Raw genomic sequence first — 16224 nt, 5'->3', positions numbered from 1 at the left:
GCCATCCCTCCCTGTGCTTGATAATACACCTGCAGGACTTCCCACAAGAAACATGTGAATGCTTAGCAGCTGTGGCTGGTTATTTTACCCCTGTATTTGGTGTTCTAGGCTTGAACGGCCTCAGCCTTTGCCTTCCCTGTGCTGGTGGATAAGCACTCACGCCAGCAGTGTGCTGGGCTACTAGAGCAAGTGCTGCGATCAGTGCTGGCAGAGGGACCCCAGGGAGTGGGGTGCAGCTTTCTGGCCTCCCCACAAACACTGCCCATGGGCCGGATGAGCCACCACGCTCACTGTGGCTTTGCTCCCTGCCCTGCTCCCTCATTTTCAAAGCGTGTTTTTTTTTCTCCTGGCTGAAAGATCCTCGCACATTTGGGGAGAGCAGCTGGTACAGAGGAGGGCATAAGCGCCTGTGGCTGGCACTGGCTAATGGGGTGCTGTTAATTCGTCACTTTGATATTAATTAAGCTGGGCAGGATGCGAGCAGCAGAGTCGTCAAGTGGGCAGGGTCCCAGCAGCACACTGAGAAACCAAGAGCAGCATGAGAAAAGCACTAAGGGCTGTATTCTGGCTGTGGGAGCTAACGTGCTGGCTTCAGCAGGAGCCATGTGCACATAACTGCTGCCAGGGGACAGGCCCAAAAGTTTAGTATTTCTCTGAACGAAGTATAAAAGTAATTATGAGCTTGGCCCGGGGCGCTCAAGGCTGAATTCATAACCATCTGGTGTTAATGGCCTGGAGTGAAACTTCAGGCAAAGGTTTCATTTCACTTATTATTCATCAGGAAAGTCCCTGGCCAGTGACTGCAGCTTTCCTTGTTAGCGGTGGGGCTCCATACCTGCTGCTTTGCTGAGGCGCAGAGGGGATGCAGCAGCCCCAGTGCTGCTCTGCATTGATATTAAGCAAGTGGCATAGAGCATTGACAGTGAGGGACTGCTCTGATACTGTAGAGGAATTCAGAAGCTGAATGTAACACATATCTTTCCACCCTTTTCACTTCACTGACGTTAAATTTAATCTTACTAAAAATCTGTGCCCAGAAGCCTATTGAGTGGCTGTGCTCCCAAAACTAAAAGTTTCTAGGCTGAAATGTACTCCTAGCATTGCCTGTCCATAAGCAAAAGCTAGTTTTAGGCTCTTTGCTAATACAAATCTCAGCCCCTTCCCTGGCCAAGACTGGGTGGAAGGAGTATGTGGAAAGCATATACCTTTCTTGTTCCAACTGAAATTTTCAGATGAAGCCTTCCCATCCCATATGGCGGGGACAGATCTTCAGTTTCTGAAGGGACTCTCATTGGTCTCCTACTTGCTCTGCATTGGAGGTCTCTAACTGGGAGTAACTGGTACCCAGTGCCCACTGGTGCATCAGCAGAGACTCAGAATATTGTGACATGATCAGATAAGGGTAAGGGGAACCACACAGACAGAAAAAGTGGCAAACAACATATCAGGCTTGTCTGAGAACTCCAAGAGAAACTCCTCTGCTTATTAAAATTCTAATGGAGACTTTTAGTCATTGCTGTGCAGCCCAGAAAATATAGAGAGAGCATTACTCACTAAGCATGAGAAATTGCAGTGAGAAATTGCAGTAAGAAATGGCACAGAACTATTCAGCCTGCTTCTACACAGACATTCAGGCATCTCCATTAAAAATTTTGGGTGAAAACTCAAATGTTCCACATGGGAAATGTCTCTCTTCTCTGCTTTCCTTTATGTAGTCCAAGTACAGCAGCTGACATGCAGCTTGTGAAGCTTCTTTTCACCAAAAAAAAGGAAATAATTTCTCAGGGTAGGGAGGTACTTATCTTGTTTATCTCAAACTGTGCAGTAACCACATTGCCACAAAGGAAGCAAGAGCAGTAGAGATGAGAAGTCACTTTAAAAACCTAATTTCACACTGCAATCTCAGCTTCCCAAAGTCTTTGCTAGCCATTCCCCCATAACTTGATGTTAGATTCTTTACCCTTAGGGCAGGTGGCATGGAAAATGCCGGGGTTTGTGGCTCTCCCTGGTAAGTCCTAATCACTGTGATCACACTGAGGATCTTATCTGACCCTTAACTTTCATGGTATGTGACTGTGCTGGTGGTCTCCCTTGATGGTTTTGAACAAGTTTCTCACGAGATCACCCTTGGCAGGACAGCATGGTAACTTGCTGCCTATTTGCTGTAAACTGTCCCATCTGCATGCTACCAATGAGTTTGCCCTTGGTTTTTTGTATGTTACCTCCTCTGAGGTGATGAACTTGGACAATGTAGAAATTTCCAGAGGTAAAATTTTGGTCTGTAAGGTGCAGAACATAACCACTCCCATCACTTTCTCCTTCTTGTCCCTCTCCCAATACTGTCACTCACTGGGAATCCCGTGCTATGCTCAGCTTTTGTTTGAGTGGCTGTGGCTTATTTTATTATTGTGTGGCTGTCAGGGAAGAAGCGTCCCCACACCAGCACCGCCTCAGCTTTACATTGCTGTTCAACCAGAATCTTTGTCTTCTGCAGTTTTTGCCAGAATCCTGAAGGCTCCTGAATCCCAAAATATCACCTTTGGGTCTGTGGTGACATTGCGGTGCACGGCGACCGGCCTTCCAGTCCCCACCATTACCTGGCTGGAAAATGGGAAAGCTGTAAGTTGCTCTTTTTTTCAAGATTTTGGCCCTGGGGGGTTGTTAGCATCCAGAAGCACAGCCCAGGGATTAAAATGCAGGGCTGGGAGGCAGCACCTGAGGTTTGTATTCCTGCCTTACTTATTACCTCACTTTGCAATAAAGTTGAGCCCTTCTTGCCTCCCTGCTGCAATTTTCTCCTCTGCAAAACATTCTCCTGCTTCTCCAGGATGTTGAATTGGTTAATATGTTAGGGTCTGCAAAGCCCGAGAGGAAGGATGCTTTGGATGCTCGCAACCTTCCTCTGAGCCAAGTTTTCTACGACTTCATCATGGGCTTAAGTATTTCTGCAGCCACCTTTCCTCTCCTTTTTCCTAATGTGATAACAATAATATTGCAAAATCCCTTATTTGGTAAAATTGCTTATTTGACAAAATAAGAGAAAATGAAGTAGTTAGGTAAAGCAAACTGTCTTGAGGCAAAATACCTGTGGGACAGCAAATATACAGAGCATATTTGCAGATGAACAGATCTGAAATTTTCTAGACTGACCTACGTGACATATTGAAGTATGTCACCAATTTATTCCTGGCTAGAAGCACATCCTCAAGAAAGGCACACCATCTTTAGCAGCAGGCACCAAGAGATGCAAATCCACCGTGTCTCACAGGAAATTGTTCCATGGTCTGATTATCCTGACCATTTAAAATAGGTGCCTGCTTTGAATTCGTCTGGCTTTCATGTCCATGTGTAGGCTATTGCAATGCCTTCCCTTCAGCTGAACTGAAGAGACGCCTGACACCCGATATTGATTGCCTCCCCAGGAGTGAGCACAGTCACAGCCTGAGCCTGCCATGAGTTTCCACCAGTCTTCACATGGTTGTGATGGACATGTTTTATACAATCTGTGGTCTTTCAACAGTTTTTTTAAGGATGTGGCCCCCATGCGTGATGCTGTGGAGGCAGGTGGAGCAGCCACTACGTGCAGTCTGGCAATTTGCCTCTGCTCTTTCTCACTGATCCCCTGTCAACCCCAAGTCCTGTCTACAGAAGGGACAGGAATGGGCTGGCAATGCCCATTTCTATGGAATTGCTTGTCCAACAGGACCAATAAATCCTCTTGCTCAAATTCCTTACTTCAGGAGGCTGTCCCCATCCCGGTCTGTATCCCCTCTTTCCATGTGTTAAAATACATTATTAAGGAGCCTGGGCTACTCTGCAGGCTGTCTTGCCTTCCTTATTTCCTCTAAACCTTATTGTGTCCTCCAGTATGATTAGGGCTTGTTTTCTATATTCCCTCAAAGTTTCTAGGGAGAACAGCAAAGGGAGCAGATCAGCCTCTGCAGAGCCCCATGTGTCCACATCAGTTTCTGGTCATAATTATTTTCAGACAACTGCGGGTGTTCATTCGAGCTTTCTTCCCCATTGGGAAAGAAACCTTTTGTAGTCGTATGGGGTCCCTGGGAAGGGCAGAGCATTTCCGTAGCACAGACCCATGCTCTGCTAAATTCACACTGATGCGTTGGTCCTGCAGAGAGCTGTGTGTGAGATGATGCCCAACCCCTGCCCGGGTCACTGCCTGGCTGGTCAGATCTGCTCTGCCCCATTCCCCCATTCCTGTCTCCAAGGCAAAGCCCAGTCCCAGGAGGGTGGTGCTTCAGACTGCCTCATTTTAAGTATGGCAAGGACACGTTAATGAGAGCTGAGTCTCTGGGAGAGTCAAACAAGGAAGCGGGTGGACTAGAGTGCTTGTGTTTGAGGGCTGGCTCACGAGCAAGCAACAGTGAGTCATTTGAAGACGCAATGTGCCTGCAGTATTAGAGTCTCTGAATGCCAACCTGTAATTGTCCTGAGGTTTAAAGAATGGGAATCTACAGAGGTTATTGAGCTGCCTTTGAAGAGAAGGATGGAAACTCCTCTGTTTAGCAGCTTTGCCTGCCTAAACAGAAAGACAACTCCTTTTCCTCATGCTATTCACTGTGGGGAATCATGGACCTTACACTGTAGTTTTCCTCACTGAAAGAATAAGTGAGCCAGGTGTGAAGATGTGAAGAGGTCTCTACTTCAGTGGCAGCCGATGTGGCATTTTAAAGGCTAAAAAATACCTGCTGGAAACAAAATGTCAGGGAAAGTATCTGAAAAAGGAAGGGAATCAATTAACACAAGGGAATGGCTTGAGGTCCCCAGCAGAGGAAACAGATGGTTGGTGTCGAAGACCTAGGCGTAACTACCTGACACTTTCACCTGTGATTTTCCATGGTGCATGTGAACGCACCACTCATACTGCTCATACTGCTTGCAGTTACCTGAGTGCCCTTTTCCTCCCATGGCCCAAGCCAGGAAGAGCACTCCTGGCTTTCTACGCTCACCAGGCACACTCCAGTGTTGCTGGGACGGAGCTAACAGGACAGGGTATGCCCGAGGCCTGTGGGGCAGCACAAAGGTCCCAGGGCAAGCAGCCATCTCTCCCAGGTGGATGCTGGGATGCAGGGACAGCCTGTAAAGAAATTCCTTCTTTCCACCAGGAAGGTCTCAGCAATGTCTTAGCGCTGAGTGGTTTCTGGGGAGAAAAAAAAACTAAAAAAAAAAGTCTGACCAGCACTGTAACAAAAGAGAAACTTGTGAAAAAATATTCCCGGAGCTCCCATCAATCTGATCCATCCTGAGCTCCTATCCTGAGCTCCCATCCTGAGCTCCCATCCTGAGCTCCCATCCATCTTCATGCATAAGGCCAAAAAATATCCCTGGTCTCTGCATTTGCACAGTGACCCATGCCTGATGCAATACTCACAATAACTGTGTTGGTCTTGTTATTTAGTGTTTTCTTCCCATACACATTCCCTCACCGCAACTCCAAGTTGAGCTTGAGTGAAGCAAAACAAATATATTATTTTCAGCATTTTCTTTTCAGAGAGAAACCAATCCACTTACTGAAGACATGATAAAATGCTGATGCATCCCTTTTTGCTTTTTCAGTTATCACTGGTAATACCTATGGGAGCAAGGACAGGTGCCATTAAAATATTAACTTCCAAGGAGTTCAGGTTGATCTCTCTAACCTCTCAGTTAGATGTGTAGGTAGAGTGCTTTGCTGGGATGGTTCCAGGGAGACAGTTCTCACTATCCTTAGGGCCAGGTTGCACCAGTAGGATCCATGGGGATCCATCATGCTTGAAGTACACTTGATGCTTCCTATCAGTATGAAAGGCAGAGCAGGCGATGCTGCTTCTTCCTACTGCCTTTTCAAGGTAGAGTCTAGGTGTACCATGTCCTCCTACTTTAATGAATGTATGTGCAGGAGAGACTTGAGGATAAAATCAAGCCCAGCTGGCCAAAATCAGCATGCTGTAGGCTTATCTACCTGGGAATTTCTGACCTGGGAAAAGAGCTGGCCAAAATCACCACATCCTCCACCATTCCATATTTCGATGTGTGAGATAAGAAAAACTATCAGGTATCTGCCAAAGCGTTGGAGTCAGAGCACTTGCTTTGCTCACAAGTGCTTTGGAAGTGTGGCAGTAGTTAAGAAAACAGAAACAGTAACTTCCAAACTATTTCCTTTTACCACTCTGTATAGCCAGTGTGCACAAAGTCACCTTGTGCCCTCCCTTGCTAAGGCATGAAGAAGTCCTGGAGCAATTAGCCAACTCAATTACATGAGCAAAACAGATTACAGCACTCTGGAACTGAAAATTAATTGCAAAAGTATTGCTGAAGTATGAAACAGGAGAGGCCTTTAATATTTGCTTTTGTCTGGAAGTCAGCTGCTATGGAAGCACCAAAATAATGCTAGCAGCTTTAGCTCTCTGCCACTTCTATCTTCTTGCTACATCTTTCTCTGCCAATTTAAATGTTTGGGACTAGGTCACTTAGATTTTTCCTTGTTTTGTTTGTTTGCCTTTGTTGGAAACACCACTGCACTGGGCTTTTCACTTTTTTAGGTTTCTGCAGGGTCTATAGTGGAAAGTGTGAAGGACAGAGTGATTGACTCCAGACTGCAGGTGTATGTCACCCGACCTGGCTTGTTCACTTGCCTCGCCACCAACAAACACAGCAAAGCTTTTGGAGCTGCAAAAGCTGCAGCAACCATCAGTGTTTCAGGTATGCTGGGAAAGAAGATGTTGTTAATTTTTTACCCTTGTGATTGCAGCTCTAACTGCCCTGCTGGGGGAGAAGAAAGGGGCGTGAAGTACTCTGGAGGAGGAGGGGAAGCCTTGTAGAGCTGATAGTGAGCAAGGGGTTAAATTTGAGTACAAGTGCATCCCCCGCCAGGCTATTTCCTCATATATTCCACTTTGGAGACTGGCACAGCTGTCATTTCCTGAATGTTTGATGCTGTCTTGTACTTTGTGTCCCAGAAGCACACTTGGTAAGTTCATCCATGCGAAGGAAGTTGTGGCCACAACCCAGCATTGGTATCACCTAACAGCAAGGTGAAAATAGCTTTCGTAAGCACTTTGGGTTCTCAGAGGGTTGCATCCAGAAAGCAAGCAGGTTGCTGCCGGAGCAGTACCCTGCCTGGGATAACCTCTGCTCCCAGGGACATCTCCCAAATGGGGAAAGGAAGATCCAAAGAGGAGAAATACCAATGGTCTGAGTTAGTTGACCGCATTTATCACACCAAGAGAAAGGTGGCAGCTTGTGCCTTCCCTCTTGGGACAGGCAGGGAGGTTTAGTTAGAGGAAAGAGGAAGCATCCAGTACTCCAGATACAGGGTGGTAGCCCTGATCTGGCTGTTAACCAGGCATGCATCTGCTCCTCTCTTCTGTGCCTCAACTTCTGCTCCGTTGAGAAAATTACCATGTCCTTTCTTACACTGGGCATTGAGACCTAGCAGCAAGCTCTGCCCCATAAGAAACTCAGCACTTGGTACCAGTATTTCACATCCCCACTTCTGCTTCTAGCCCAGGCAAGGCTCTGCCCTACAAAGCAGAGTGGTAAATGCAGTAGGGAGAACCAGTGCTTTAGGCTGGTAGGAGAACCCTGCTCCAGGCTACTGTGCTCAGCAAGAGCGGAGAGCCTCCCAGACCTGAGGAGGCGCGTGCCTTGACCTTGTCCCAGCTCCCAGGGGTCCCACGGCAAAGGTGTCCCAGTCCTTGGCCGATGCTCAGTACCTCCTCCCTGTGCCAGTGCAGCCCAGCTCCCTGCAGCACTGCAAGTGGGAGGCATGGCATTGTGCCGGTGTTGCTCCCTGGTTTCTCCTACCTGTTACAGCTGCTGCCTGCAGGAATAGGTACATGGGTGGCTTAAACAGAGGATGCTATTTGCTGGTCATGTAGGACACAAAGGATAAGGGCAAAGATGTGGGTTTAGGGTGCAACAGTCTACCTCAGCAAGAATTGCAGTCAAAAATGCACTTTTGTCTCCTCATTCCCTCTCCCTGTATGGTGTCCAGTGCTGCCGAACTCTTTTTCCCCACAAGAAGGTGCAAAATTATGACAAAATTGAGCTGCATCCTTTTCAGACAGCTTACACGTCTCAGCCAGATTTCCTATCATGGAAATCTTAACTCCCACATCTCAGAGGGGGCAATGAAGTGTCACTGATGTCTTTTCCATTTCTTCTTTCTCCTGGCTCATCACAATTGCTGGATCCGGTGCCTTCCGGCAGAGTGGAGGTAAGAACAACTTTCTGTGGCTGCCTGTGGGCTTTCTGTGGGTCAGGGAGGAAAAAAAAAAAAAAAAAAGATAAGCCAAGGGAATTTGATTAATTTTGCTTAAATGAAGGGAGTGGGTTTCTGGATGCTAAGCATGCAGATGAGGTTCACCTGAAGGGAACACTGAACTTTACACAGGCATAGCTGGAAAGTGGGACCAGGCAGATATGGATGCTTCTGTATCAAGCAAGCAGTGGATCACAAATCAGTAAGGGTGTTTAAAATATGGTAGTGGGCAGAATATTCTGAAGTAAATTCTGTTCACAGTTGCGCATCCACAACTTCACTGACCTTATAAATTTACAGGTAAAAGCTTAGCTGCAAGTTCAACTCCTATCTGCACACAGCCAATAAATGTATTTTGGTTTGATGATCACCAGATTAGGGCAAGAGAAGTTTAGTCATTTGTTCCAAGCAGAGTCATGCACAGGTAAAGCCACTGGTGTTGTGATCATGCACTTTTTCTTTGTATTTTTTTGAGTACTGAACACTTTGGCTGTATTTTTCTTTTTAGAATCCTAACATATTTCTGCAGGCTGCACTGGCAGATCGGTCTGGAAGGAAAATGAGAGGGTTAGCCTGGGAGGAGGGCTGGTCGCTACTGGCCCTCAGAGTAATGAACAGAGCCTGACAAAGGCTGAGCAAATGGCTTTGCCACTCTGCTGACACAGGCTCCCTGCCAAGGCCCTTGCCTCCTTCACAGGGGCTTGCAAGATTGATTAAGGAAGTTTGTAAGTGATTTAGTGACCACCCGATGATGATGGCAGACTTACGCCTTACACCTGCACCTGTGTAGGTGTGACAGGCATGGGAACAGCGATGAAATACTCAGCCCTTCTGTCCCGCAGTTGTTCTCAGCATTTGCCACACGAAATTCCCTTTCTGTGACAAGGCGTTGTGAGAAACGTGTTGTGGCTGCTTCTCCATCGCAGCCTGGTCCGTGTCTCCCTGCAGGTTTTAAAAAAGCAAGGAAAACAATATTAGTGCTGGTGGCCCTTGTCAGGCTTCTTCTGCAGCCCACTGAAGTCAGTAGCACAGCTTCCCCATGCAGGCCTGTGCCCTCTTTTGCCTTTTGGGGCACTGGGAGGACGCACTTTTCAGATTAAGCACAACGGGCATCATCAGGAAAATGTGAATAATGTGATTGCCAAGGACATGCTCTAGCAGGGTGCTGTGGGCAGCATGGTGCTGTGGGGAAATGTGCTTTGTGCCAGGGAGAAGTCACGGGCTGTGGGATCGGTGCAGGATGCCAGGCAGAGCCTGTGTCACATGCAGGGCTGTCCATGGAGCCTGGGGTGATGCAGGGTGTCACACCTTCCCTGCCATTTTTGGTACTACCCCAAGGAATCAATGCCTTCCTGTATTTTTTAGCCAATGTGACATACAGGAAAAAGTACGAATTAAAAGAAGATTGACATGGAGCTCGAAGTAGTGCAGCTAAACCAGAGCCAGAGAGTGTCATCTGCAGAAAGCAGAATCTGTAAAGCTGAAATTGGGCATCTTGTATAATCCCTTGTCCCTGTACCTCCAGCTTTCCAAAGAAAAACAGCAAGAACCCCCAGGCCTGACAATGAGCAATTATTTGGACAGGGGAAAGAAATAAAAGGCAAAGACACAAATAGCTCCACTGGCTACTCCAAATGGTTGGCGTGTTGTGAATTGAACTCCGTGACCCCAGTTAAACTGGCCGAATGAGCAGTGGGGACAGCTGTACCCAGCCCTCCTCCCGTCCCGAATCGGCCATCCCCCACACCCAGGGATGGCTTTTTTCAGGTTTCCTTCCTCACTGGGAGCACTGCACCCATATGTCTGAGCGGAGGGCACGTCCTTGCCACAGACCTTGCTGCAGTGGGGTGGCCATGGGAGCTGCTGGGAGCACCACTGACCTCTGGGTGCCCTCGCCCTGCTGCTCCCTTTTGATGGCTGTGGGGGAGAAGGGAAGGAGGGATGACAGCCGTCTCCTGCTACATGTGAAAAACGAGGGAAAGAAAAATAAACAGCCTGAGAAGGAGCTGGTCCTGCTGTGCTTTTATTGCTCCAGCATAGCTCTGGCCCCATGCTTTGCGGCAGGAGTTTGCAAAGTGGGACGTGCTGAGAGAGGAAAAGATGGACCTTGCAGGGAAGCACCAGAAGAAAAACTGCAGAGGCTTGTGCCTTTCTCTTCCTTGCGTCTCCCACCTAAACATGTGGGGAAGAGAGGCAGGGCCAGGAGGGGTGCAGGAGCTGAGGGGGTGCAGGAGCTGAGGAGGGGCAGGCAGGATCTTGGCTGGTCTGATCTTGTGAAGAATGTCCTGGCATGTGCTGGGTGGGACTCACCTGGCTCCTGCTAATGGAGTCCATCCAGAATTAAACTGTTACTAGTTAGGGGAGCAAAAAGTCCCGAGTTACCACAGGTGTGCAGCAAACAGCATGGCTGATCTCTACTGCAGGGAAGCAGGAAAATAAAATGTTTCCAATTAGGCCCTGGGAGCAGGGTGAGGGCCCGTGCTAGGTCATAGATGTGCGCAATCCCTCTTTTCCCCCACTTAGAATGCTAGCAACCCTTGGCCAGAGCCTCAGCCATGGAGATCACCAGGAAGGCCCTGCGCTCTCACCAGGCTTCCTTGCAGAAGTTTCATTTTTGGATGGTATTAGCTGTTTTTAGTGTTTATAACCACCTGGCCTCCCCTCCACCCTCTGTTACCTTACACATGACACTTTATGCAGAAACAGAGCCTAGGCATCCTGTTCCTGCAGGTGTTTAGGGCTGTGAGCTTACTGTGTGTATATGCTCTTGTCCTCTACAGCAAGTTGTACAAGGGTGATGCAGGCTACTGCAGCACATACAGAGGTGAGGTGTGTAGTGCTATCTTGGAGAAGAATGCTCTTGTTTTCTTCAACTCCTCCTATGCTGACCCAGAGGAGACCCAAGAGCTGCTTGTGCACACTGCCTGGACTGAACTGAAAATGGTGAGTTCATTCTGCCAACCAGCCGCTGAGTCTCTGCTGTGTAACTACATCTTCCAGGAGTGCAATCCCTCAGGAGCTGGGCCGGCTCCAAAACCCGTGTGCAGGTAAATTAAAAGAAATGCTCATCTTTCACTTTCATTTTGTGGGGATGTGTAGGCAGCAGGGGAGTCGTGAGGGTCTGTCTAGACCTGCAGTAGCTCCCAGTGAAAATGGGCTGTCTAGGTTTGCATGGGTTTTCCCTTTGCTCTCTCCTCTGTACGCACAAAGATGACCTGATCCAGCTCGCTCTGTGCTTATTGCTAGAGTATGGACTGACTTTCAGGCCCAGGCATCTGTGTTATATCAGGCTTTTAGCAGACAGTGTTGAAAAGAAATATTCATTTGAATGACATAATTGATTTAAATAATTAACATATTGCTATCGGTTAAATCTTACTAGGTCAGTATGTACTCATTATTACTATCAAAAGTAATTGCTTGTTTGGGATTTTGACTAAATATGGTCACAGTGCATGCAACAAATCTGGCCAAGGCAATACACTAATCATTCAACAGTTATTGCCACAATGAAGATGAAACAAAAAAAGATGACACCAGAGACACTGCCAGTGTAATTGTACCTGCTAAACCAAACCTCCCATCTAGCTTTTGTATCCTCCCATGTGCAGAGAAATGTGGATTGAAACAGGGCTGGCAGAGACCCCGTGGAGTCCAAAGCATCTCTCACTACAGCTAATCCACTGCTGACAGGTGTTTGTGCAACACGTCCCAGCGACAGAGACCCTGCTCCCTCCCTGTGCAACCTCCTAAGCAGCCTTTCTCTTATGGCTCCTTGTCCTCCCACCATTGCCACAGAGACAAGTTTCTTCCCTTCCTCTTTGCAGCACGATTTTACGTCTTTCCCAGCTTCTCAGACTAGAGTAAATGAGGTTTTTTTCAAGCTCTGCTCATAGCTTTTGCTTTTCCAGCCTCTGCAGCTTCTGCTCCTCATCTTTCCTGAAGCACTAAATATATATATAGGCTCCAGGTTCTGTTAATGTTAACTATAACAGAACAACGGTTGCTTGGTGTGCTTTGCAGAGAACAGCCCCACATAGATGTCTCAGGGTCAAGCTTTTTTTTTCCCCAATACAACTTTTGGCCACAACTGATTCCTGTCCATTTTCAGGCCTTGGAGCACTGTTATCTGGCCATTACCAGTTTCATGTCTGGGCAGCTGACACCCCTGCCTAAGTGCAGTACTTTGCTCTGGTTCTCCTTGAACCACACCTTAAAACAGGTTATTCAGATTTGTGTTTATTGGGAGAGCAGCCCCAACTCTAGTGTCTCAAGTAAAATACAGGGCTTCTCTGCAGACATGGCATGCATGCTGCCAGCTGGACCTCGGCCAGATGTAGTCTACTGGCAATTATTCTTCCAGTTATATAGGGGCTTTTTAGGATAATCAGCAGCATGTTGTTTTTATAATCTGGACCTTTCTGATTGCTCCTCCTTTAGTATCTGTAAAACAAAGGCGCAGAAGAAAATCCCAGTATGTTGTGCTCTCTGGTGCCTATGCTCTTCAGTATTCCTCTGCCAGCACAGTAGTGGCACATATCCTATGAAGTGTATGTGCAAATATCCACAGATAATCATGCAGCCAAGTACTGAAACTCCCTTTTTGCTGGCATGCTCCTCCCTGCCACCTTGTTGTTCTGGTCTTTGTCACTGTGCCCTTTAGTACATGATCTCTCTGCCTTTTTTCAAGATGTGTGACAGTATTTATATCTGAGCCACATATGCACGGCACATTTGGCAGCTAAGGATTTTGCACAGTGCTGCATGAGGCATTTCAGTGAGATCTAGGTCTCACTTCATTTACCCCTGCTCTTGAGTAACCCTGCAGGACCAGAAGTCATGGTAATTCGACTGCAGACCTGCACTTCTGTGGCACTTCTGAAGTCAAAGTATTGTAATCAGCATAACACTTGATCTTGATCTAACAGGCACAGCATTTGCACATATGTCAATATCCTAATGAACTTTCCTGGCATCATCTTTCTTCAAATCCACGAGACAATGTTATGGTTTTTTTCTCTTTAAATATTTTTCCCCATGATTTTAATGCAGATTTAAATGCAGCTTTCTTTACGACAAGAGTCCTGGAACAGCATCCTTCCTGTTTCCTGTTCCCAGACCACATCAGCTGGACAACAGCTCTTCCAAAGCCCTAGCCCAATACTCCTTTTGATAACTCCAGTATCTAATACATAGTTCTGAACAGCTGAGTCCTCTGGGGGCTCTTGAACGCATTTCACATGGTCTTGGTTACTTTCCAATTATCTTATCTGCTTTTTACTGGCAACTTTATACCTCTCTGCAGAAACTGGCTAGACTATACCAGTTTTCAGCTGAAATACTTCACGAGTAAGATTTTAGCTATCTCAGAGCTATCCCTAGTTTTTGAGGGATATTATTTCCCCTAACATATTTCCATATTTTTTTTCTTGTTAGTTATTCTCTGCACCATTTTTTTTCTCTCCCTGTATAATTCTTTATATTCATTTTGGTTTGGAAGCTAGCTAGCAAGAATAAAAACTGACAAACAAACTGAATAAAATTTTTATAAAAATAATCAGGGGGTAAAATAAGATAAAGTGAGTCAGAAGGAAACAACATGGAAAAAATTCACTTCATGCAAATTTTTGATTAAAATTAGAGTTTTCCTGTTTTTAAGGGAAAGTAATGTGTCATCTCACAATTCTTGATTACATCTGCCTTTTACCACTAGCTGCTTCTGTGACAGCAACAAAAAACTCCTCAATTTCTCTTTCAACCACTGCTGATATGAAGTGACCAGGCTGCAGGGAACAGTCTCATGTTGGGAAACGACTCATTTTGTTGGGTTTCTGTGTCCCCACCTCCTTTCAAACAGTCCTTTGTGGTCCCTAAAATGTTGCTGGCCCACTTCTCCTCTGCTGCTGCTACTGTTCTTTGTCCATCTGTCACTTACATGACATAAAATTTCTAATAATAATCTGAAGTAATCTTTGCATATGATCTCATCAAGCCCTTGCTGCTCAGGATTAAGTGCTATAACAATGGTATGAACCCAGCTTGAGGAACCTGACCATTCCTCCCTCTGGCAGCCTCACTACACTCCTGGGGTGGATTTATGTGCTTTTAATGCTGGAGCAGACAGGATTGCAGAGAATTGGTCTTTTGCATTTTGCAGTTGCATACCAAATAAGAGCCTTGTTTAAGGATGCTTAGGCTTCAGGAGTGAAGGCAGCTAATGCAATCCAGATCTCTCAAGTGTCGGACAGCACTTCAAATACAAGATTTTCTCATTTCCCTAGCTAAACATTTCTTTACTTCAGAAGGTCATTCCTGTTCCACATCTTTAACATAAAAAAGATAAATTACGCCACCTGGCTGCATTCTGGCTTTCATGGAAGTGAGGAAAGAATAAACTAGCCCTGGCTGAAACCAAGCACAGGGCAGCTGGGCTTCGATGGCTTCAGCCATAGGATGCAACAGCAGAAAAGCTGCTGCCCTGGTAGAATTCCCAATGGCCTCTATCCTTCAGGTGCTTTAGAGAGTGAGCACCATAGTCATCACTGTAACTCATGGCTATCTGCTCTTGCCAAAACTGCTAGGAGAATATAAGTCAAGAAACTGCATCAGCCCACCAGGTAATGAATTTGGCTAAAACATTCACTGTGGACACCAGCTGTACGTTTTTGCATCACTGTGTCCTCTCCCACACCTACCAGCAGGTGTGGTGGTCAAGAAGGCTGTGAACCCACCAAGGACATTCACTGAGCTCAGCAAAAGTAATCTCTGCACATGACCTTAAAGCTGGTTTTGCAATTTTTTTTATTTTTTTTTTTTGCTAGAGCAGATATTTCTGCCTTGGCCTTCCTTCACAAACAGTTTCTGATCTAAACAACATTTAAATATCCATTCTTGTCAGTGAATGTTTCACACTGATGGAAGTAATACATTAGGAAGGACCCAGTTAGGTCTCTTGTTGTACCAGACACTGTAAGGATTTTGATGCGGACAGCTGATAGATGGAAAAGGGGATGAAAAGGAACTGTGGAGAAAAGAAGAAAATTGGATGGGTGATTCTGTGAGATTAAAAAGACAGGCAAATATTTAGTTTAAGAATATTAAGAATTGCAGCTCACCTCCTGTCTTTAATAGGTGACACTTTAACGTACAATCTACAGACAGGTGAGATTTTTAGAATGTACTGAAAAATTCTAACGTAACTCTCAGACGTGATGTTTATTAGTAAAAGATGGCAATAAATCTGTAGGAAAAGATGGGAAGGAACTCCTCACAGACTGTGATGTGTGTTGTGCTTTGAGCATAACCCTGCTTCATTAAAAATGTAGCTTTGTGGGTTCCCTAAAGGAAGCTGTTACATTTTGAACAGAGTTTCCTTTATGGTTTATGAGCCAGACAGACCGGCCTGAAGAAGCGTAGCCCCATTAATGGATTTCTGTCAGCCCGCATAACCCCTGCACGCCACTGCTAAGTGCAGCCGTTGTTATCAAGCCATTGACTGCTGTATTTCACTGTTTTTTGCAAAATAATGTAGAGAGAATTGCCTTGCTGTAAAGGATCTCTACTGCTTTAAGGAATGGCTCTCAATGGAGGAAAACTCTCAGAAGGGGATTTACAAGCCTGGGCTGATGCTGCTCACTCTTCCTGAATGCAACAGGCTGCCCAGCCTGCACCAGGACCCCAGCGCCTGCACCCGCATCCCTTTCTTTGGTAAGGTGGCACATGCTGCCCAGCGTCTGGAGAACTGTGTCCTCAGTGAGGGAGAGGGGAATGATATGACCCATAATTTACAACTAAAGTAAAGGCTGACGGTGGGTACTGTCCTGCCAGCACCTGCGCACAGAACTGTGACTGCTGCATCAGCTGTTTGCCTGTCTCCTCCAACTGGGGCACAGGAAAAGTCCCTCAGAAAACCAAAGCCTGGCTCTTTACTGAGAAGGCCATAACAACCGCATTACCAAAATCAC

At 46.4% G+C, this 16224-nt stretch overlaps 1 protein-coding gene across 3 annotated transcripts in view; it reads left to right on the top strand.

Moving 5' to 3' along the window:
• The window catches only part of MUSK (muscle associated receptor tyrosine kinase), a 54468-nt gene that overhangs the window by 24110 nt on the left and 14134 nt on the right, over nucleotides 1-16224 (top strand). For 2 of the 3 annotated variants that reach the window (XM_074166351.1, XM_074166350.1), the window contains 4 exons: nucleotides 2495-2619; nucleotides 6540-6699; nucleotides 8209-8215; nucleotides 15792-15967. In XM_074166351.1, coding sequence (XP_074022452.1) covers nucleotides 2495-2619; nucleotides 6540-6699; nucleotides 8209-8215; nucleotides 15792-15967 — 468 coding nt within the window. Of the gene's footprint in view, nucleotides 1-2494; nucleotides 2620-6539; nucleotides 6700-8208; nucleotides 8216-11040; nucleotides 11308-15791; nucleotides 15968-16224 lie in introns of all 3 variants that reach the window. The other variant, XM_074166349.1, reaches the window with a different exon arrangement.

This window comes from Numenius arquata, chromosome Z (assembly GCF_964106895.1).
Source record: "Numenius arquata chromosome Z, bNumArq3.hap1.1, whole genome shotgun sequence".
Taxonomy (NCBI): Eukaryota; Metazoa; Chordata; class Aves; order Charadriiformes; family Scolopacidae; genus Numenius; species Numenius arquata.
The sequence above is the reverse complement of the archived record's forward strand: the minus strand, read 5'-3'. Positions and strand labels throughout refer to the sequence as shown.